This window comes from Silurus aristotelis, assembly GCF_946808225.1.
Source record: "Silurus aristotelis genome assembly, chromosome: 8".
NCBI lineage: Eukaryota > Metazoa > Chordata > Actinopteri > Siluriformes > Siluridae > Silurus > Silurus aristotelis.
Genome location: NC_139581.1, coordinates 8,886,339 through 8,910,410, shown reverse-complemented (window position 1 = coordinate 8,910,410; position 24,072 = coordinate 8,886,339). Strand labels below are relative to the sequence as shown.

Sequence of the window (24,072 nt, the reverse complement as noted above, 5' to 3'; positions counted from 1 at the left end):
ACTGTTGTAACCTTCAGAAAATTTTGTTGTAATCTTTTTCCATGCTACAGTTATTGTTGTTCTCTAATTTTGATTAGTGTGTTTTCTGCAAAATAATGTTTTTTTTTTTTTAATTCCTTAGTTATTTTGTGGAAAAGGTGTTCTGGTAGCATGGTATAGACAGGGCAAAAACTGCTTCAACTGTTGAGCAGTGAAGATGACATTATTTCAGAATTGTTCAATTGGTTATAAATTGTTCTCTAATTTTGATCTCCAGTGTAGATAATAAATTTGCCAAAAAATAATAAATTATTTATATTTCCTGCAAGCTCCCTGCATGATACACCACACATGAACTAACACAGCAAACATAGAGTATCTTCATTATGGGTTATATTTGCTTGAATAAGTCAGGTCCAAAGCCAGATAAACTCAATTTCACACCAAAACTAAATTAGGTACAACCTCTCTAATTACTCAACATATGATCAGGATATGAATTATGCTTAAAAAAGTATCTTGCCTAATGCTTACTCACAATCAGTTTGTAAGGAGTGAGGGGTTGTTTTTTTCCTTCTTCTCTTAAATGGGTACAGATTTATCACATGAACAGAATCCAACTATTTAAATACAAGGCATATTATTTCTTTATATTCTACTATTCATTTTCAGCAAACGCTTTATCCTGATCAGAGTTATAATAAATGCACAGCTCCCGTCTGCAAGACAAAAGAACATGTCTCAGATGAGACATCAGCTCATCACAGGCATTATTTAACTGTGTACAACAGTTTTGCTTATTTATGTCATGTCATTTTATATTCCTGAAATTTTCCTTCACAGACCGAAAATAAAATTTTTATTCTCTACACTGTATTTGTGATTGAGTTTGCTAGCAAGCTCTACCACAGAGTTGCATGTCATTGAGGAAAGCCCATAGACTCTTGTACAGTACATGCTGTGAGATTCACAGGGCAACCTAATTTCTACTTAACTAAAGCTTACAATTGATATCCTAGTATATGTGCACATATAGGATATTTGCTTTTTATGATACTGCAGAATGAGCACGGTCATGCATGTACATTGCTGCTTGATCAAGCAGTCACAGTAAAAGCTAACAGTGAGGTGTGGTCTTTCGGCTGATGCTCAGTAACTGTGACAGCTACAAGAAATATTCAAATTTTAACCCTATAGTTAATGAAGTTAAATTGCCTAAAGAACACTTAAGTTTTCCAACCTTCCAGCATTTATGGCTACTAAGTCTGAGCCTGAGCAGATGTCATCCACAATGAAAACGCTGTCATCACAGGTGGTGTTGAGGATGGTGTAGTTGGGCTTGCACACTGTCATGAAGTAGGGAGCATGGTACCCTGTGGTCAGCTGGATGATGTCTGTGATGAGGGCTGTGATGCACAGGCCAAAGATGTGGACACCTATACGCACACAATATATATTTAGTGAACAAAATAAAGGAACTTAAATAAACTTAAAGTCATGCAATTTTAACATTTCAGAATGTAACTGACTGAATCTATAAAAAAAAAACTTTTTTAGGTTATGTATGTAACCATGATTCCCCTTCAGGAACTTAAGCTGCGTCAGAAACGCTTTGGGAACGCTTCCGCGTTGTCCACACTCTGAATTAACTGTATAATCAGTCCAATGGAAAGTGCTGCATCAGCGGCGGGGTAACGTCACAACCAGGAAGCTTAAAACCACAAGAAGTGAAACCAGCGTGAGCCTCTGAAAAGGTAAGCAAGCGCTGCAGGAATGCAGGCAGTGTGGCATAAAGATGCAAACCACAGCCTGCCCAGCCACCGCGGGGCCACCATAAGGAGACGGACTCTGTCCCGGTGAGCTCTCTCCAGAACTCGGCCACGCCTGTACCATGGCATCCAGAGGGGCTGGGGGTGTTAGGAAAAAAACAGAGGGGACAGTGCGATGTCTCTTGAGTCAAATTGTTTCCAGATTCGCTCCACCACATCAGGGTGGAGTTGCCATTCCCCGGGCCTCGACCCTTGCCTCGAGAGGGCGTTTGCTCCCTGGTTTAAGCGGCCTGGAATATACGCTTCCTTCCTTCGCTTTTCCTTCCCAAAGCGTTTCTGATGCAGCTCGAGTTCCTAAAGGGGAACTATATGTATCTGTCGCTTTGCCAATAGATTTAGATATATGTCCCAAATAAAGAGAGAGATTTATTATGACCATTTTCTATTATTATACTTAATGGCTTGTCCATATTTCTATATATTTTCTATAAAATGTGTCTGCAGACAGTAGCTATTGAAATAATTACGATCCAAATTATGATTAAAAGGTATGTAAGACCTGACATGTATTCATATACACAGCTACTATAATAAAACATGATACATATTATGTAACTATTGTGATATTATCAGCATTGTTAATATTGAGAATAAATACTTCATTATTAAAAACCATAGAGTAAAAATTAATGCCTACCCACAAACCTCACTGCCCGCCGAATGTAGGAATTAAAGTTACAGCCGGCAGCATTGATGTTGGCCTCAGTTTTTATGTTGATCCTTCTTTTGACCTGGAAACAGTACAGGATGCCTTCTCCGATCATAATCTGTGGAGAAATATTTTGCTGTTGGTTACTCTATATGCAGTGCTGTCATTAGTGGATGCTTTAGCAAGCCAATTTAACAGGCCATTATTTATTCATGTGTTTATTAATTTTTTTTGTATTAGTGTCACATGAGCATTTGTGTGGTGGTCTGGGATGTTACTGTGGCTTAATTCTGTCAACAAAAAAAAACAGTCACAAAGATGCCAATTTTCTGGTTATGAAAATTTTTTAGCCTGGAGCCACAGTTTATATAAGAATGGTTACAGAATGTATTATGGTTTCAGACACTAGATGGCAAACATTAAAAATTAACAAGGATTTATTATTTTTTTATTTAATTTTTCGTATTATTATTATTAGTGAATGTATTTATTTCCTCCTGTTTTTAGGTGATAATTAGTAGTGATTGCTTTAAAAATGTTGGTTGTCCAAAATGCCTGCCCATAGTGGATTACAGTGTTACAGTAACAGCTACAGTACAAGTGTTCCCTAAATCAGATGTAATGACATTACAAAAAAATTGGGAGTGATTTGAGGCAGACATTTACTAAAAAGATTCTGCGCATGAAAACACTTTAGTCTTGCATCTCTATTGCAGGAAATGAAAAGCACATGCTGTACTTCAAACAAATCGTATCTGAACTGTTACATAAGTGAAAACTGTGTGTGCTTTTCTCCAGAGTATTCCTTTAACTAAAGCAACTATTTGAGAAGATTGTCTAACTTTACTGCAGGCCCGTTGACAAAAAACATTAATTATGAACTTCTAAGCTCTGTAATTAGATTGAATTCTAAAGTTTTTAGATAGCATGTAGTATTTGTATATTGTATATTTGAATAAAAGACACATTTTTTATCTTTATGATTTGTCTAAGTGAGAATAGCGTCTGTCATTCAGACCAAAACAACAAAAGAATAGAGATGGAGAGAAATCCAGAGAGAAAGATGCAGTGAAGTGTTGGATTTACAGTGACTGATGTCTTTTCCTTAAAATGGTGAGACTGAGTATAATAAAAAGGAAAAGAAAGAATGGCTGACAGAGGATCTAGAGAGGATATAGAGATTAAATGTAGCTCTCTCCAAAAGTTCCGTCCTTGGGTAACCAACACACACACACACACACACACACACACACACACACACACATACACACACACACACACACACACACACACACACACACACACACACACACACACACACACACGCACACACACACACCATGACTAGACATATTCTGTTCTTGAAAAACCAAAAACCATAAGTACCATCCCATCAAACACAAATCAGCCATAATTTTTACTAAAGTGCTGCAAATGAGGTGTCTAACCACATTTCCATCGAGTGATCCAGTGCATCGTGGTTAAAGACACTACAGAAGCTTAAATTTGCATTGACCTAAATTGGACATGTCTTGGATGAAACTAGAATCAATGAATGAGAGTTAATGAGGTGGATTTAAGCTTCTTGAGCTGTGAATCTCACGAGCAAGAACTCGAGGGCCTGAACATTAGCCAAGTTTCCACTGATCTTAAGCACATAAAACAATATGATAAAATTAACAATCCTGTCCCAGGGAAATCGAGGTACAAGGCGTGGGACATAACGAAAGGGATGCCAATACATCACAGGGCATAATCACAAAAACATGCCTGTTTACACATTATGGACAGTTTGGAAATAACAATCAGCCTAGGACAGATGTTTAGACTGTGAGAGAAAACCAGAGTACCTGAGACAAAACCCCCCAAAAAACAGTTAGAACATGCAAACTCTGCACACATATGGGGAAGTTAGTCTTAAATGTTTAACCCAGAAGTTATGAAACAAATGTGCTAAACAGTGTTTGATGAAGTGCACAAACCATGTATTTGAGTAAAAGTAGGGATACAGTAGGTAAAATATTACTCAGGTAAAAGTAAACTTTCAACTTTTATCTTTTACTTGAACAAATTACAAAAGTATTTGCCTTCAAATGTACTTAGGTATCCAAAGTACAATGATTTATTATGGCTATTATGTCCTATTACAATATCTGTCACAAGACTCTTGTTTAATCAACTCATTTTATTTGAAAAGACACTAATGCTACTCTTAGAATGGCAATTTATTAATAGAATGATAATGAGTCAAACACTGATTAATATCTATAAATAAATAAAAAGGAATGACTGATTTCGCAAAATGTAGTTGATTAAAAGAGGTATGATATTTGATATTGAAATGTAGTTAAGTTTAAGTAAAAGTATGGAAATAGAAATACTATAGTAAAGTACAGATATGCAAGAATGCTACTTAAGTATAGTAACGTCCACTACTGGTGCTAACCATTAAGGCACTGTGTCCCCAAAAATGAAAACATTGATATTCATGTAATGAAGTAATTTCCTGTTGTCACATAATGTTATTAAATGCATGAACATGTTCTGGTTAAATATTTCATGCAGAGGTGACCACAACAGAGTTCACAGAATTTACCTGTTAATGAATTAATATAAGCATTTGTCTCCACAGGGAACATGTGTCCTATTATGTTCTACAATGAAACTCATAATGGTTCAATATCAGCAAAGTAGACATGGATTCTAACCCATGCCTACTTTACACTGAATCATATTGTGTTTTCTAACGCATGTTTTCTTATTAGAGGCTCTAAACTAGAACCTTTTGATGAAGCTAGCTACCAAAGGTAAAGAGGCTTTTTATGTACATCACAGAACAAAATTGTTTCTTTGCAAATCCCAGCAATGTTAGGAAGTTGGGGTCAGAGCGCAGGGTGAGCACTAAGAGTTAAGGGCCTTGCTCAAGGGCCTAAGAGTGGCACCTTTGTGGCCTTTAAGAACCATTAACAACCCCCCCAAAGTGTAGATCGCAGATTGAGATATATATCACATACCGTGTGCTAATAAATATAATTAAATAATCTTAATTCAGATGATATTACTGACTTAATCCCATAAGATTTTACAAAAATTTTTACTGGATTTTTATTCTTTAGGCCCTTATAAATGAGCAAGCTATTGTTTGTCAAAGCTGCCATAGCTATTTGATATCAGGTCAAGGTCACAATGGCGTTAATCTATTAATTATTAAAGGTAATGAGGCCATGAAACACAATCAAGTGGCAGATTTAAACTCAACAAATAAATACAAGATTATAAGTGCAGGTTATAAAATCTCTGACTTTCAAATCTCCATTTTGCTCATAAATCCCCGGGTACCCCACCATAATAAGGTTATAGTAAATAAAAATGGCAAAAAACTTAAAGACTGTCTGGATCATATCTTTTTTAAAAGAACATATCTTAAAATAGGCACAGAAAGTAGAATTTCATTGCTATTGCTATCGCTCCAAACCCAGGGGTAATCATTCTCATTCTCTCCTGCATGAACGTTTCAGCCACAAATGAACCCTCTCAGTGACCCAGAGGAGATTTCATGTTAAAGCATGATATAACGAGCGAAAAAGTGTTGAATCGTGTATCAGCACCTTAGTTCATGATAATCATATTCACGGAGTGACCAAACAAAACCATCTTTTGTTCTGTGCATAGTGTACTGTATGTGCATCCTGGGTAGGTGGTAGCCAAAATTGCACTGACACTGAGGAGGACAACTGAGAGAGAGAAATAGAGAGAGAGAGAGAGAGAGAGAGAGAGAGAGAGAGAGAGAGAGAGAGAGAGAGAGAGAGAGTACCTGTCCCCTGAGGAAATAAGTTTAGCTGAGGATCCTGACTCACTGCTTTATGCTGAAGTGGGAGTATATGCTAATTTGACATTGAAATTTGCATATTAAAAAACCCTGACACTGTATGCAACTCTTCAAGAAAGATGCCTTTGTTTTTTGTTTTTTTTTAGCCACCATATGCATCACAGTTTACAATAACTGCATTCCATTAGCTAGGCTGTACTTCTGCTTTAAACCATTGTTTCTCAGCTGTGGTTCTGGAGCAAATTTCAGTCTTTTTACTTCCCACAATTAAACTGGTTTAACCTACTTCAGGCATTAATTAGCTGATAAATTGAATCACGTGAGTTGAATGCAGGGGAAAAATCTAAATGTGCACAGGAGGGGCCAGGAGTAAGAAATCCTGCTTTATACATAGACCAATTCTAATATGATTTATATTGGATTTTGTAGTATTTATAATCATGAATAAAAGTCAGTTTATTAATTAATTGCTTTATTTATATTTAGAAACCTAACTGGGACACCAGTCCATCTCAGGGCTAAATTACACACAGTATAAGGCACTTTTTTAAACCTAGGGGCAAATTAGGGAGTTAAATTTTAATATTTTTTTATATTCCCACTTACCCAGCTACTGATTAAAAGAACTGTGATTAATTACACACATACATTACACACACACACACACACACACACACACACACACACACACACACACACACACACACACACATGCTATAAAACAAACATTGTTTTAAATAAATTGAAGGAAGTATACACTCTAATTTCCTTGCACATTGGTTGGTACCCACCTTGTTACTTGGGATTGCTACTCTGTTTATGATTTGCTTTGATTTCTTAACCCTCCCCTTTTGATTTTCATTTTGCATTTGTCTGTAGTCTCCTTATTAAAGCTGACTAATTGCAACTTCATCTGTTCAAGCTTTATTAAATGACAACAATGTCCAAATAGCTTTCACACTTGATGTGGACTCCCCCTTAGGTTGGTTGAAGAGTGATCCAAGGTATACTGTTTTTAAGCAGGACTATGTCACAGTTCTCTGCATTACTCCTGGGTTTAAAAATAGTGTTTTGACTTCACCAAAAATATATACATACTATGTAAAAAATACCTGCTCGCTTTTGAAACAGAGACAGATACAACACTAAAGTTAAACTCTCTACTGCCATCATTTTTAGCCATTTTTTATTCTAACTGGCCTAGACAAAAGCTCCTACAAAAATTTGTTGGATCTTAACTACATCACTTAGCCGTGATGTAGTAATCCAATGTGTCTCGATTTTAGTCTGTGACTCATAGCACTATTATTATAAAGAAAGATATGTTGAAGGTTCTAGCCACCTCAGTACTGTAACATCAAGCCGATGCCATCAGGAACGATCCTTGCAAATGATGCAGCAGAAGTAAAAAAATGTATAATAATAATAAATTATCTGGCTGCTAATCCACAAATACAGTCAATTCATGCCAACCATTTTTAGTCACCTAACATTTCAGACAATGTTTAGATTCCAAAGATTCAATATTTGAGATGCCTTTATGTCCAGCTGCACTGGAAAATTTGGCATTTCTTAGTCAGGCAAAAATCTTTATCTGCAAAAGATCTTCTAATATTGCACAAATCAGAAATGCATATTGCAGATATAATAAATGTTGCATACTGGAGTATAGCGATGATGGGGGCTGGGATAATTGCACATAACTATCTGTTATATTTAAATGTCAATGCCATGCCAGTCAGGTAGTGTACTCTGAATATGTTTGCATATTGATTTACATAACAGCAAAAAAAACCCTGCAAGCTTTCACAATACGCAAATGTAACACCTCCTTTAGGATAGAGGAGTTATTTAAGTTTTCACATTCTATACTATGAACTTCAATCCTAATTCTAGGTCTTATCCAACAAGTGGAACCAAAATGAACATTAATATGCTGTGTCATGTCCTAGTGCCTTATGCTTTAAAGTGAACTGTGTTATAAGTGGGACTCACTTTTGGATTAATAATGATAATTCTATCCAAATAGATTCCAGACCTCAGGTTCTGCAAGTCTATTATACAACCCACTACACTTAGCACTTGACATCTTTGACCAGGATATACATTTTAGACACAGCTTCTTCTTTGTACATTGTACATTAACACTGAAGACATCGAAACTATGAAAGAACATGTATGGAATTATCTAGTAAACAAAAATGTGTTGAAAACTCAGAATGTTTTATTGTTTTAAATTTCCGATTCGTCAAAGTAGACACATTTTGCTTTGATGAAAGCTTTGCACATTCTTGCCATTCTTTCAGCCTCTTGAGGTAGTCACATGGAATGGTTTTCCAACAATCTCAAGGGGTTTCCAGAAGACTTGAGTGCTTGTTGGCTGCTTTTCCTTCACTCTTTGGTCCAACTCATGTCAAACCATCTCAACTAGATATACATCTGGTAATTGTGGAGGCCAGATCATCTGAAACAGCACTCTATAACTCTCTTTCCTGAATAAGTAGCTCTTACATAACCTAGAGATGTGTTTTGGGTCATTGTCCTGTTGGAAAACAAAATATGGTCCCACTAGGTGCAAACCAGATGGGATGAGATGTTGCTGTAAAATGCTGTGGTAGCCATGTTGGTTAAGTTTGCCCCAAATTTTGACCAAATCACCAACAGTGTCACCAGCAAAGCACCCCCATACTATCACACTTCCTTCTCCACAGTCGAAACCACGCGTTCAGGAACCGTCCGTTCGCCCTATGTACCTCTAAAAAAGACGTTGCAGTTATAAATTTCTAATTTGAACTCATCAGGAAAAAAGGACAGTTTTCCACTGATCTGATGCCCATTTTCTTGTGTTTCTTGGCCAAAGCAGCTTTCTTCTGCTTGTTGTGCTAAATTAATGGCTTCTTTGTCCGACCATGAAAGCCTGACTCACACTGTCTTCTCTGAACAGTGGATGTTGAAATATGTCTCCAACTTGAATTCAGAGAGGCAATTATGTAAATCACAAATTTATGAGGCTAGTAATTCTAATAAACCCCTCTGCAGCAGAGGTAGCACTTTGTCTTCCATTCCTTGGACAGTCCTCATGAGAGCCTGTTACTTCATAGCTGATGGTTGATGGTTTTAAAGACTGCACTTGGGGATACATTTAAAGTTCTTGAAAATTTTTTGAATTGACTAATGAACTGCACTGGAATGATGGACTGCCTTTCTCTTTACTTAACTGTATGTTTCTTGCCATAATATGGATCTGTACAGTAGTTTTAGTAGCACTAAATGTGCTATTGACTCTGTTCTCACCCTTTCTTCATCACAAGACAACTAATAGTCTAAAGTCACATTATAAGGCATGTCACAAATTAACTCCTAAGAAGGCACACCTGTTAATTAAAAACTATACCAGGTGACTATCTCATGAATCTGATGAGAGAATGCAATGAGATTGCCGAACTGTCATCAAAGCTAAATGTAGCTACTTTGGACAATCTAAAATCTAAAACATATTCTGGGTTGTTTAACACTTGTTTTGTTTACTACATAATTCCATACATACTCTTTCATAGTTTGGATGTTTTCAGTATTAGTGTACAATGTTGAAAATAATAAATATAAAAAATATAAATAGATAAAATCATAAACAAGGTTTGGTAACACAGCCATGATAGGTGTGTGTTTAACTCTGAATCTGACCACAGCTGGATTTATGTGTGATTTATGTAAATTTGGAACTGACCGTGGCTGCTGGAATTACAAATGCCAGGCTAAAGAGCATGAGGAATGGAACGACCTCCTTTGTGGGATCGATGTACGGCATGCTCAGGCTTCTGTCGTTGCAGCTGTAGCCAGAGTGCACAGGCTTGAAAATGTCCGTTAGCTCCAAAAAGTACAGACTAACCACTGAGGAGGCCAGAATCGGGAGCTGCACATAAAGAGAAGGAAGAAGGTTATTACAGTCAATTGCAACTAATAATGACGTTAGGACAATATACATAATGATTGTCATTCAAATTATTATAAATATATGTACTAGCAATAACATTTTAACAAGAAAAAACAAGAAAAAAACATTATAAACTGCTTCTAGTTAGGAATGTTTACATATATATTATTACATTCCCTATTGTGCTATATAAGTAGATAGCTGTAGCATGAACTAGGTAAGACTTTGTTCCTTTGTTTTCTTGCATTAAAGCTTACAAATTGTAATAAAACAAAAGTACCCCAATATCAAACCAACTGTGCTTCCAGTGTAGCTGTACAGTAAATGTAAACACATGATGTATCTTGGCACATGATGTGTCTTGAAAATAATAAAATATATAGTATTTTCAATACATACAATTAAATATATATACGAATAATAATCCTATTTTCAGATATTTTCACAAACAGTATTTTGAAATCTCAAAAACTTTCTTATTCTACTTGCAGATTATAGCTAAAGACACAAAAGATTGCTTTGTGAGATGCCTGCAAATGTCCACAGGAGCCTTGGTGGTGTTAAATCAACTCCTGCTGTGATCTTTTTATGTCTGAAGAAAGAGTGAATCTCTTCTCTGAAACAAAGATATAGATCGGAAGCAGCTAAAGCCCTTGAAAGGAAAATATTTGAAAGAAAACGAATCAAACGACGATTCTAGACTGACAAACAGCATCTGATCAATATTACATCAGATCTATAACAGAGTTTCACACAGGACTGTAAAGTAATGTAAATTAAATACAGAGAGGCAACAAATTATGGGAAAAAAACAATATAAAGTGCGTTATTATGGTCTCTAGAATTCTGAAGCAAATTAATGCCATACTTCAGGTTGATATTCCCCTCAATTGATGTTTTGAAGATGGTTGTAGAAAGAGATAGACATAGATGTTCAATTAGAGACCTGGTGTGCAAGAAAGATCATAAAAAAGATTTACATTTATTATTTATATTCAAGATCAAACCACACAGCAAGTAAACTTAGATGGTAACATCTCACAGGAAAAACTGCAGTACAAATTTGCAGTGACTCTTCCATCCAGGGGGAACGTTTGGACCCAAACCATGATAAACAGTTCATTACATACTGTAAACTAGCCTGCCAAATCTGACCAATAACAACTCATTACAGCTATTCATCATAGCCAGCTGCTTATTCAACAGAACATAAATGCCTTGGCATCCATAAATGCTTAAATTTATCTATTTGTTTTTAAGTTGTGCTAATATTTTCCCAACAAATTCTATTTGGCAACTAAAATCTTTTTTCAGATTACATTAAAATGTTTATTATAATTTAATGTGCTGCTTGAGCTTAAATATTTACATTTTGAACCCTTTTCTGACTAATTTAGAATGTATCACCCTTTAACATGCAACTGTTGCCCTGAAGCTGTTTCACTTATAATTAAGGTTAGATGTTCAAAAATACAAAACCAGAATCGTATCTCAGATATGTCCTAGTAGAACTTCATTCAGTTGCTGTTTTAAAACCTTATATTCCTGATCTTATGCTGTATATATATATATATATATATATATATATATATATATATATATATATATATATATATATATATATATATATATATATATATATATATATATGTGTGTGTGTGTGTTCACTTGAACTTGGAAACCCAAACCTGTTCCAGCATTGCAATGCCCCTGTGCACAAAGCGAGCTCCATTAACATATGGCTTACATGCTTTGTAGAGGAAGATCTTGAGTAACCTGTTATAGAGCTCTGATCTCAACCCAAATGAACACCTTTGGGATGAATGTAAACGCTGACTGCAACCCAGGCCTCCTCACCTACATCAGTACCTAACTTTACTAACACCCTTGTGGCTGATGAACACAAATGTGCAGAAGCACATTACAAAATGTAGTGGAACATCTTTCCAGAAGAGTAAAGGGAATCATAATGGCTAATTGATACTAGATGTGAAATGCGATGTTTAAAAAGCACATACCATACTTGTGGCCAAGTGTCTGCAAACCTTTGGCAAAATGGTGTATTTTGCCTGTACAAAGTTTCTTGTACAGCTTAGCTAAGTTTACAGAGCTGAGGAATTACAGTGTGAGTATTGTACATTCTAGCTCTCATTTTTGAAATCATCGCCTGTTAACACCTTTATAGCACGTTGTTAATTTCATTATAACCCATAATGCATTTACATAACAGTAAGACCAAGATAGAATTGTAGACTATTCTTAAGTGAAATTTGTTCAGAAAAAAAACAAACAAAAAACAAAACAAAGTATTGGCTTGATTTATAGTTTTCATTCTCAGTTTTGAATTTAGACTCGATCCTGACTTGGCCTCAAGTCCATAAAGACTCAGCTTGTGTCAGATTTAGCTAATCCTGGTCTTGGAATTCGACTATGGCAGTCTTGACTTCAGCCTGAACTCTCACATTGCCGATGTTACACCCCAGGCATGTGAATAGGAATAGAGGCACATTTAAGTTAGTCACACTGAAAGATATTTTTGTCTGTACATTTCATAGATATTAAATTTTAATTGGATTTTAAGTACAATACTACTCCTGTATACACTGCAATCCATTTACTGTAGATATACTGTATGTAAAAGAAGTGAATGAATGAAATGAAATGGCTTTATATACATTACTGCTTCCAGTTGACTATACACAATGTTGAAAAATAGATCCACTTTTGTGCTCCATTCCTGTGCCCCTGTACTTTGAGAAACACGTGTAATGACAGGAAGGTGCTAAAACAAGGATATGACATGATCACAGAGAGAATCCCTTTTCAGGAAACAGATGTTTTAAGTCTATTTTAAGCAGCTCATAAAATGTTGTCTGATCACTGAACAAAAAGAAATGATTATGGTCACTCTTTGGGTCTAAGAACATAACTCAGTGTGGCGCAAACAACAAAATTGAGCTTTGCAAGCTTTAGGCTACAACACTGTTTATTAAATGTGACTTATGCAGTGAATTCAATGGCAGGAAAAAATCCAGTTCTGTAGAGGGCACCAAGGAAATCAAAAGAATAGTTCAGACTAAATTAAAGGAATACTGTATAACCGCTCACACAACATGCGACCAATAAACCAAACCATGTCTTTTTTCTATTTTCTCTGGAGCGTTAGTATATACTCTTGTAGGAATTACCTGTATAAAAATGCACATTTTCAGGCGGTTGGAGACATCATTTAACTAGATATTAGCGATGTGCAGCTCCATAACTGAAGCCGATGCAATTCGCACCTTAATGCCTTGCTATCAATATGACACATAAAAGATATACAGTGAGGAAAATAAGTATTTAAACACCCTGCTATTTTGCAAGTTCTCCCACTTAGAAATCATGGAGGGGTGTCAGGCTGCAGACGCGGAAGCCGATATAGTCCGATCATTGTCCTTTTATTTCAACAACCGTACAACACAAAAACACTCATAAGCCGTTGAAAACAACAAACAAAGACATCCGCTCGATACGCGTTGTCCGCTATGAGTTCGAATGTCCCAAGCATAATCCATAAAGCCTTCGGCAATGAGTAATCCAAGTCGGAAGTGGAATTCGGATATACAGCCGGCGGTCGAGCAGCCACGCGATTGTCCAGCTTGACAATATAACGACCGACAGCCTGTGACTCAAGAACGTGAGTTTAAGTAGTCTGTTCTTTAATGAGCCACAGCTGTCGGTAATCTTGGAAAGCAGCGTGACTGCTATCGAGGGGGGCGTGGCAGGGTGAATCCCTGACAGCTACAGGGGGGGGGCGTGGCAGGGTGAATCCCTGACAGCTACAGAGGGGGGCGTGGCAGGGTGAATCCCTGACAGTCCCCGACACCTGACGCCCCAAAACCCACCTATGCCAGGCGGGCCAGGGCACTCCGAGGAAGGCCTCCTTAGACGCCTGGGAGCAACGGAGGCCTGGTGAGCATCCTCTGCGGAGAGCCGGAACGGAACAACACCTTGCAGGAGGATCCGGAACGGAGCCACGCCCTCGGTGCTGACGGGAGGCTGAGTAAAGCCCTTGGCGGGGATTGGAGCCGGAGCGACCTCCATGGCGGGGAACCGGAACTGGATGGCAACCATGACAATGACCGGGGAGTGGAGGACGTCCCGGGCGGAGACCAGGAACGTCGTACCACCCTCTGAGGGACCTGGAGGACCGACGTTCGCCGTCAGAGGGACCTGGAGGACCGACGTCGCCGTCATAGGGACCTGGAGGACCGACGTCGCCGTCAGAGGGACCTGGAGGACCGCCGTCGCCGTCAGAGGGACCTGGAGGACTGACGTCGCCATGCGGGAATCCTGGGGGCGATCCGTCGTCCTGAAGAGGACCTGGGGGCGAGACGTCGCCCTCTGTGGAGCTTGGATGCGATCCTTCGCCCTGCGTGGAGCTTGGATGCGATCCTTCGCCCTGCGTGGAGCCTGGATGCGATCCTTCGCCCTGAAGAGGACTCGGGGGCATTCCGTCGCCTTCTGTGGAGCCCGGGGGCGAGACGTCGCCTTCTGTGGAGCCCGGGGGCGAGACGTCGCCTTCTGTGGAGCCCGGGGGCAAAACGTCGCCTTCTGTGGAGCCCGGGGGCGAGACGTCGCCTTCTGTGGAGCCCGGGGGCGAGACGTCGCCTTCTGTGGGACTGTGGGGTGAGCCGTCGCCTTCGGTGGAACCCGGGGGCAGCGGTTCGACTTCCCTTTCGCAGTCCTGGAGCCGGGGTGAGTGCACAGGGAAACCCCTGGGCGTAGGAGCGCTCCTTGGGACCCTTAGGAGCAGATCGGAGCCTACTGGGCAGCCTGGAAATGGGGTGAAGCCTGCCTGGAGATCCACGAGCGGAGAAGGGCTCGCCTGGAGGTCCACGACATCAGTGGAGCTCTCTTCGGGACACTGAAGCGGAGACAAGCTCGTGGGGTCGCTCGGAGGCGGAGACGAGCTCTCGGAAGGAGCCTGAAACAGAGTCGTGCCCTCTTGAGGAGCCAGGAGCTGGGCGGAGCTCTCTTGACGGACCTGGAGCTGGGCGGAGCTCTCTTGAGGGACCTGGAGCTGGGCGGAGCTCTCTTGAGGGACCTGGAGCTGGGCGGAGCTCTCTTGAGGGACCTGGGGCGGAGCCGAGCTTTCCGTGGGCGAGATGTCGCCTTGGAAGGGGCTCTGGGATGTGGCGTCGTCTGGAGAGGGACTCAGAGGAGTCACTTCGCCTTCTGTGACCGGAGGTGTCGGCTCGGCGCTCTCGTGACGGGTCTGTGGCGGCGGGAAAGCACGCTCCTGGAGACACTGTGGCGGCGCGGCGCTCTCGTGACGACTTTGTGGCAGGAAAGCACGCTCCTGGAGACACTGTGGCGGCGCGGCGCTCTCGTGAAGACTCTCGTGAAGACTCTGTGGCGGCGCGGCGCTCTCGTGAAGACTCTGTGGCGGCGCGGCGCTCTCGTGAAGACTCTGTGGCGGCGCGGCGCTCTCGTGAAGACTCTGTGGCGGCGCGGCGCTCTCGTGAAGACTCTGTGGCGGCGCGGCGCTCTCGTGAAGACTCTGTGGCGGGAAAGCGCGCTCCTGGAGACACTGTGGCGGCGTGGCACGCCCACGGGAACCTCGGAACAGAGCGGCACGCCTGTAGAAGCTCTGTGACGGCATGGTGTGCTCGCCGACGCTAGGAGATGGTGTGGTGCGTCCACGAAAACCCCGGAACACAGCAGCACGCTGGTAGAGACCCTGAGATGAAGCAGCCCTCTCATCAAAACATTGGGGCTGAGCTGCAGGCTCATGGGAGATCCGGCACGGAGCCGCGTGCTCTTGAGAACCTTGGAATGGAGCACCTTCCTCCTCAAGGGGACTGTAGTGGAGATCCACCACCTCTATCCCCAACTTCCCCAGAAGCAGCCCGCTGAATTCGGCGAGTGAGCCGAATTTGCCCCCTTTGGCGCTCCATAGTGAGCTGGCTTTGGCAAGAACTTCACCAGACAGGAGGGAAATACAGAGGGCAATCTTGGCTCGTTCGGAAGGAAACCGGGAAATGTTAACAGCCACATACTCGCCGATGCCTTGCAGAAATCCGCCCAATTCGTCTTTTTTCCCCGAGTAACGAGCCGGTAATCCCCTCGCGCTCTCTGAGGGGCGTGGCGCAGCCGCGCTCTCATGATCCGGCTTCTGTGGATCTGAACCGCGAGAAGCGGCACTGAGCTTCCGGAGGAAATCCGAAGCCGGGTTCAGCTGCCGATCCGTTGCGGTCGGAATCGTGGAATGGCGAATCCGCGTTCGGTATAGGTCGGTCGTTCTGTCAGGCTGCAGACGCGGAAGCCGATATAGTCCGATCATTGTCCTTTTATTTCAACAACCGTACAACACAAAAACACTCATAAGCCGTTGAAAACAACAAACAAAGACATCCGCTCGATACGCGTTGTCCGCTATGATTTCGAATGTCCCAAGCATAATCCATAAAGCCTTCGGCAATGAGTAATCCAAGTCGGAAGTGGAATTCGGATATACAGCCGGCGGTCGAGCAGCCACGCGATTGTCCAGCTTGACAATATAACGACCGACAGCCTGTGACTCAAGAACGTGAGTTTAAGTAGTCTGTTCTTTAATGAGCCACAGCTGTCGGTAATCTTGGAAAGCAGCGTGACTGCTATCGAGGGGGGCGTGGCAGGGTGAATCCCTGACAGCTACAGAGGGGGGCGTGGCAGGGTGAATCCCTGACAGCTACAGAGGGGGGCGTGGCAGGGTGAATCCCTGACAAGGGGTCTGAAATTGTCATCGTAGGTGCATGTCCACTGTGAGAGACATAATCTAAAAACAAAAAATCCAGAAATCACAATATATGATTTTTAAACTATTTATTTGTATGATACAGCTGCAAATAAGTATTTGAACACCTGTCTAACAGCTAGAATTCTGACCCTCAAAGACCTGTTAGTCTGCCTTTAAAATGTCCACCTCCACTACATTTATTATCCTAAATTAGATGCACCTGTTTGAGGTCGTTAGCTGCATAAAGACACCTGTCCACCCCATACAATCAGTAAGAATCCAACTACTAACATGGCCAAGACCAAAGAGCTGTCCAAAGACACTAGAGACAAAATTGTACACCTCCACAAGGCTGGAAAGGGCTACGGGGAAATTGCCAAGCAGCTTGGTGAAAAAAGGTCCACTGTTGGAGCAATCATTAGAAAATGGAAGAAGCTAAACATGAGTGTCAATCTCCCTCCGACTGGGGCTCCATGCAAGATCTCACCTCGTGGGGTCTCAATGATTCTAAGGAAGGTGAGAAGTCAGCCCAGAACTACATGGTAGGAGCTGGTTAATGACCTGAAAAGAGCTGGGACCACCGTTTCCAAGGTTACTGTTGGTAATACACTAAAGGTCTTTCCTGGTTTGAAATCATGCATGGCACAAAAGGTTTTCCTGCTTAAACCAGCACATGTCCAGGCACGTCTTAAGTTTGCCAATGACCATTTGGATGATCCAGAGGAGTCATGGGAGAAAGTCATGTGGTTAGATGAGACCAAAATAGAACTTTTGGGTCATTATTCCAGGTCTCATTATTTCAGACCCCTCCATGATTTCTAAGTGGGAGAACTTGCAAAATAGCAGGGTGTTCAAATACTTATTTTCCTCACTGTATATGAAGCAGCTACTTATGCAATACTATTCACTTCTATTATAATGCATTGTGATCCGATTTCATTTTAATTCAACACAATGTGGTTCAGACAGACAGTAAATCCAAAATTTGTTTAAGTGCCTTCTGACTTACTAACGCATGGCCACATGACTAATGCATGGCCCTTTCACAAACAGTCCTTTTTGGTGCAAAAAAAAAAAGAGAAAAAAAGATGAAATAAATCCAGACGTTCTTTCCCTGTTTTGTAACCAAGAAGATGCATGTTAATCTATATTCTATGTGACTCTCAGGACAAGCCTCAGTCAGTATTGTGATAAGTCTTATTCACATAGCTGTCAGTGATCATCGGGACACGACGCACAGCCCGATTATTCTGTCAGGAAAGCAGGTGAGTGGAGACTGGGAGGGTGAGGACTGGGAGGGGAGGAACAAAATGCGGGATGCATACAGAGAAAACAGGCTTTAATAAAAACAAAAAACTGAGCAATGGGGCAAGGCAAACACACAGCCCAAAAACAGTCCAGGGTCTGAAACACTGGCAAACAGGGCGATGCAGGAAAGACAAAACCAAAACCGAAAAACGGTAAAAAAAAAAAAATCAAAAGCCGGCAAACAGAACAAGAGGACAGTGCGAGAAAACCAAATCCAAAAAAGTCCGGAGAACAAACCAGAAGCAGAGCAGAACAGGGGTCAGGAACGGGAACTGGATCAGGATGAGGAATCCAGAGCAGACAGAGTGGCACGAATAATCTCACGGGCTAGGGAGCTGGGAAAATAATCTGGCCTCGAGCTAACGTATTGTCCTTGGTGTCCTTAAATACCGGGAGGCGCGGGAAAAAGAGCAAGATGGCCGCCCAGAAGTGCGTGCCGCAAAACTGAAATTGCGCACGGAAGATCCTGGAAGAGCAGCAGTGGTGCTAAGAGAACGTGCTTGAGAAACAGTTTAGCAAGAAGATATCAATCTAAAATATTGGTTAAAATTTTTGGTCACTTTTTAAATAATAAAAGTATAGCGCATCTACTACTAATAATTATATAAATAAATCGTCTTTACTGATGCAAATATGTTCAAAACGATGCATCACGATACAAATGCCAACTTGTATCCAATGCACACTTTTGAAAAGAAATACATCGCTTCGTTAACTTTTCTGACGATGTACCTATAAGAGTAGGTGAATCTTACCATCCCTACTAGATACTATCAAAGTGTAAATCCCGCAAAGCTAAATAAAATTTCCTAAAGTTTAAAATATATTACAATCAATGAGGTTAAAGACTATATAGAGAATGAAAAAGTAATAAACAATCACAATGAGCAGCAGAGGAAGCTGGTCAGGTGTATAAGTACAATACAGAAACTGAATTTGAGTGTATTGAGGACATGTTTGACAAGTGCAAATATGTGCAGTTAAAATCTAATCAGGATGCAATCCATATACAAGACATAAGAAACAACTCCAGAGTAAACAAAAACACCATAAACCTGCTTGAGGTTTTTGACAACCATAAAAATGAACAAAAAGACATTGCAGAGCTATAAACTGTAGCAAGTGCTATTTAAAAGGCAAATCACATCCTTTTCTCAGCACACAGTTTAATGAGCATCAGACTCAGGCAAGCGATTCAAATGAAACTATAGATTCAGTTTCACTGAAATGTTTTTACTTATGAGGCTGCTTATGTGGAAATAATGTTAGTGAAAATATTAAATGGGTAGCTGAAATATTAAAAGGGTAGATATAAGCATCTATGCACCCAAAAAATTAGCAAAAATATTGAAAAAGTAAAGAACGCTAATAGTAAACTAAAAGAGGCTAATTCAGGACACCAAACAAAATGGTTGATCGACTAGATTTCATTTCAAGAATGAAATTATAAATGACATTTTTGGCTGAATGGCTGAAAGTCTGGTATTTCCGGTATTTATGCTGGAAACAGATTATAGCTTAGAGTACAGCTTACATAAATTCTGCAATAAGACCCGTTGTCCAGAGTCTACCATCATGCTGCAATAAAATGACTCATAAACCCTCTCATAATCATGATGGTATATCAGTCATGTGGCTGTAAACGGTAGACATGTTTTACGATTTATCTTCATATCATTGTCGCATAAATGCCGAGATTACTCTGCTGTGTGGTGATGGATCTTCCAAGCATTCTCACATGGCTGGTTTAGTGCTGCTCTGGTGTCGACATGTATGGGATACATTTCTGCTCGAACTTTGGATATTACAACCATAAAGTAAATAAGAGATATGATCTAATCCTTATTAACTTACTACACTGAGGAAGGTTGTGAGCTGTTGTCTAAATAACGTGTGACCCCTGGGAGGACGTAAACCACATGGCTGCTGTCCTGTGGTACGGTTATGGATTAGTATATTTCTCATGAGCACACTGTCTTAGTTTTTAGTCTTACTTAAATAAGAGAGGAGAACACTTATATGCCGTGTATGAAGTAGTCATTTTGCTTTATATACCGACACAAGGTCATGCTATTCTCCTCTAAAAGTTACAGCAAACTGGTGTCATTGGGTAGTGATTGGTGTAGATCATGGGCAGACAATTTGGCTTTTAATTATAAGGAAATGTTGTCAGACCAGGACAGCCAACTGACAAAACTACGCTGATAGATGCCTAGTATAAAGATTAACTTACTTGCTGGATGTGCTGTCAGATTAAAAAAAATAGTGTTATGAGATATAAGAGTTTGTTCTTGTTGTCAGGTATAGCAGCTTTTATTGTACAACTTGTTGTCTCTCAAACCACTATTTTATTTATATGCTCAAGGTCCCAGCAATGGCATTTTGGTGGTGCTGGGTTTTGAACTTGCGACCTTCCAATTCAAAGTCCAATGCCTTAAACACTGAGCTACCACATCCCTTTCTTAGCTTTTCTAAAGAACAACTACAGAGCAAACACAAAGTCCTTTGCCCTGGAGACCTGGCTGTTGTGGGAAGCACACTGACAGCTGACATTGCTGACACTGGAAACTCATTCCATAATTGTTAAAATCTCTCTATCTTTGTTTACATAACAGCACATGCTTTTAAACTGGCTTATCATTAGTAAAATGCTCTTGTGAAGCATCCACTATAGAGGTCAATCTCCTGTGAAAACGCTGTTACTATAGTAATAGAGCATTATTATATATATTATATATATTATATTATATTATTATTACTCTGTGATTTGAATTACAACCAACACTTCTGTCAGAGCTGATCTTTGTGTATTAATTAATATAGTTAATTCACATCTTTTTGAGCAAAGGAAATGAATAATTCCCCAATACTGAAGTAGTATACCACTGGTCTAAAATAATATCCATCCTTCAGCATGATGTCTTCTTTTTTACTGTGCTAAATGGGGTATTTCTTGTGTTAAATTTTTGGATAAACACCTACAGTGTTTGGCTATTTCTGGATTGACTCTGTATTAATGTATACACAGGATGGATTCTCACTGGAGGATGAACCTCAACAGTGTTGGGAAAAAATTCCCAAAACTTTAATATAATTTTTTAATTTATTTCCCATTTTAAAACTGTCCTGCTTTTGAATCAACATATTCAGGTATCTTCATAATTCAAATAAACCTGATTACACAACTCCAGGTTTGATTTATGTGATAGAGTTTAATAAACTCTTGCCAATCTACTGCAGCCACCACACACACACACACACACACACACACACACACACACACACACACACACACACACACACACACACACACAAATTCACACCCATGTGCAACGCATACTCAATCTGTCTATGGGCATTTTTTCCACCACTAGGAAACCATAGATCCTGCAGGAAGCCCACAAGACAGTAACCTGAGTTGAGGATCGATCGAGGAACTGTGAGGAGGCAATCCGCTCCAGCACCATGCTGCCCACTCATTAACACCTTACATGGTTTAAATTCAAATCCTACAGTGTAAAATCAACACCCAGCCCACAAACGGAGCATACATAATCATACATAATGCTGGATGATCTCTAAATGAATCCTGAATGAACAGTAGTTAGATTTTGTATTGAAATTACAACTACAGGTTCAAATGTAAAGAGCCGTCACCTGAAATGTGAATTAATTCATTTGAATGAGAGTGCTGGATTAACACAATTACGTATTGCAGCATTCCAATACATTTTCCACATTAAAATTACAATTTTAGGGTTAGTGAATCAACTTTTACAGTATTAATATTAAAAGAAGATCTGAAAGTATTCAGCTAATTCTTGCAGTATTGAAGTAAACACCTGCAGGATTAAAAGAAACCTTGCAATGCTGATTTATTAAAAATAATTATTCAAACTAAATGACATCATTTGCACTCATTCATCTCTACCTCTTTATCCTTGGCAGGGTCATGGTAGATTCTGAGTCAGTCCTTGGAACACTGTGCATAAAGCAATAAAACATCTTAGTTGGACCAACCTACTGCACATACTGACTAGATCTTTGGAAGTGGGAGGAAACCAATGAACCCAGAGAAATCCCACACTGAAGCTGTGAAAACATGACATGAACCAATGCTCAAGATCAAACTGAGGTCCCTACATCCCAGTCATCCAGACTGAGATGAATAAATCAAATGAGCTCAACTTGAGAGCTTTGAAATTATATCTGCAATAATTCATTTGTATTATTTGTACAATAGTAAATGAGTGCACAGTGATTAATTAATACCTAGTGGGTACAAATGAACCTCGTGATGCTGAGTTAATGCCTACATGGTGCTCTTAGACCTGACGGCATTGAATTAACACCTACAACCGGGCACACATGGATGCTGTAGGCATGTTAATTCATCACCGGGCAGCGTAATAGGTCCAGCAGGTCCAGTAAGTCCCTGCAGGGTGTAAATGTGTCTCTGGTGGAGCGAAATCTTACCTCCACAAAGTAGAAACAGGGCAGCAGAGTGACGCTCTCTTTGCTCATGCTTGCTTTAAATCTCTCTTTGGCCGACATGATGAAGTGCTAAGTGTCTCCTGTGGGAATTTGTATTTGTTTTTATTAATAAAGAGGAAACACCAAATTCCCTCTTGATGTGGATATGTGCGTGTTTAGTCCTCCTGTAGTCCCGTTTTAGTCCTGCTTTAGTTGTCCATGCTCAGGGTGGGAATGAGAGGATGCAGAGCCACTGCAGCGCCGTAAACCCATGCAGCATCCTTTAAATAAGCGCTCACCAGCCTCTCCTCCGGTCCTCAGCAAACAGCATCACGGGCACCGAGAGACGCAGAGACGCTCCAGACTCGTCCACGGATCACCGCCGAGTGGAGCCTAGAGAAGGTGACGTGCGGGAGTGACGTCAGGGCTGTGCTAAAAACCCACTTTCACACCGGGTGCGCGCGTGCCTGTGCGTGCGCCCGCCCGTGTCTGATTTGGAAGGGGAATGGAGGGGAACGTGTTTTGCGCGTGCGTGTGTATGGGTGCATTTGGGCACCTCACGTGATCCTGTGCAAGCCATTCAGAGTTCTCGTGCCCTCCACATGTGTCCAGTGGTGCAACTAGTAGTTGAGATTAAGGCACTAGTGAGTTAGTGACCCAGAGATTGAGTTAAAAATACCAGCAATGTCAAACGCCATTCGGTTTTACAAGACCATTGGCAAAACCTCTCACTCTCAGTTATGTGCTGGACTAGATTGTGTCTTACTATGAAATAAACTGTAAATTTTACTACAAACTACAAATTATTGGTAATTATTTTCTTCTAGTATATGCTTTGTAGATGAAAGTTGTCAGAAATTTAAAATTTAGTCTCATAAGTATTTGATAAACTCAATTCATTTCAAATCAATTTTTATTTTTACAGAGATAATGCGATAATAAGGATATATATATATATATATATATATATATATATAAATATATATATATATATATATACATATATATATATATATATATATATATATATATAAGAATGTGTAAGTTTATTGCATATAAGATAGTTCCTTATAATTGTTTATTCCTGATAAGCAAGTCAGTGGCAAGGAAAAACTCCCTGAGATGGTATGAGGAAGAAAACTTGATCCTCGAAGGGCCACCATTCATTCAATCCCATTGTATAGGTGTGCAGTAATAGGTGCGTAAATGCATAACTATTTATGCATCCTGTGGTCTTGAGCTATTGTAGTAGACTGTTGATAAATGGGGTTTATTGTGAAGGTTCTCATCCTTCTAAAATGGTAGCAT

General features: G+C 40.2%; 1 protein-coding gene across 1 annotated transcript in view; it reads right to left on the bottom strand.

Annotated features, from left to right (window-relative positions):
* Positions 1-23,318, bottom strand: part of plppr4a (phospholipid phosphatase related 4a) — a 34,181-nt gene extending 10,863 nt beyond the window's left edge. Inside the window, exons 1-4 of the mRNA XM_083547901.1 lie at positions 22,768-23,318; positions 10,014-10,199; positions 2,446-2,575; positions 1,220-1,415 (exon numbers count right to left, since the gene is read on the bottom strand). Coding sequence (XP_083404027.1) covers positions 1,220-1,415; positions 2,446-2,575; positions 10,014-10,199; positions 22,768-22,845 — 590 coding nt within the window. The 5' untranslated portion in view covers positions 22,846-23,318. The remainder of the gene's footprint in view (positions 1-1,219; positions 1,416-2,445; positions 2,576-10,013; positions 10,200-22,767) is intronic.
* Positions 23,319-24,072: the final 754 nt, after the last annotated feature.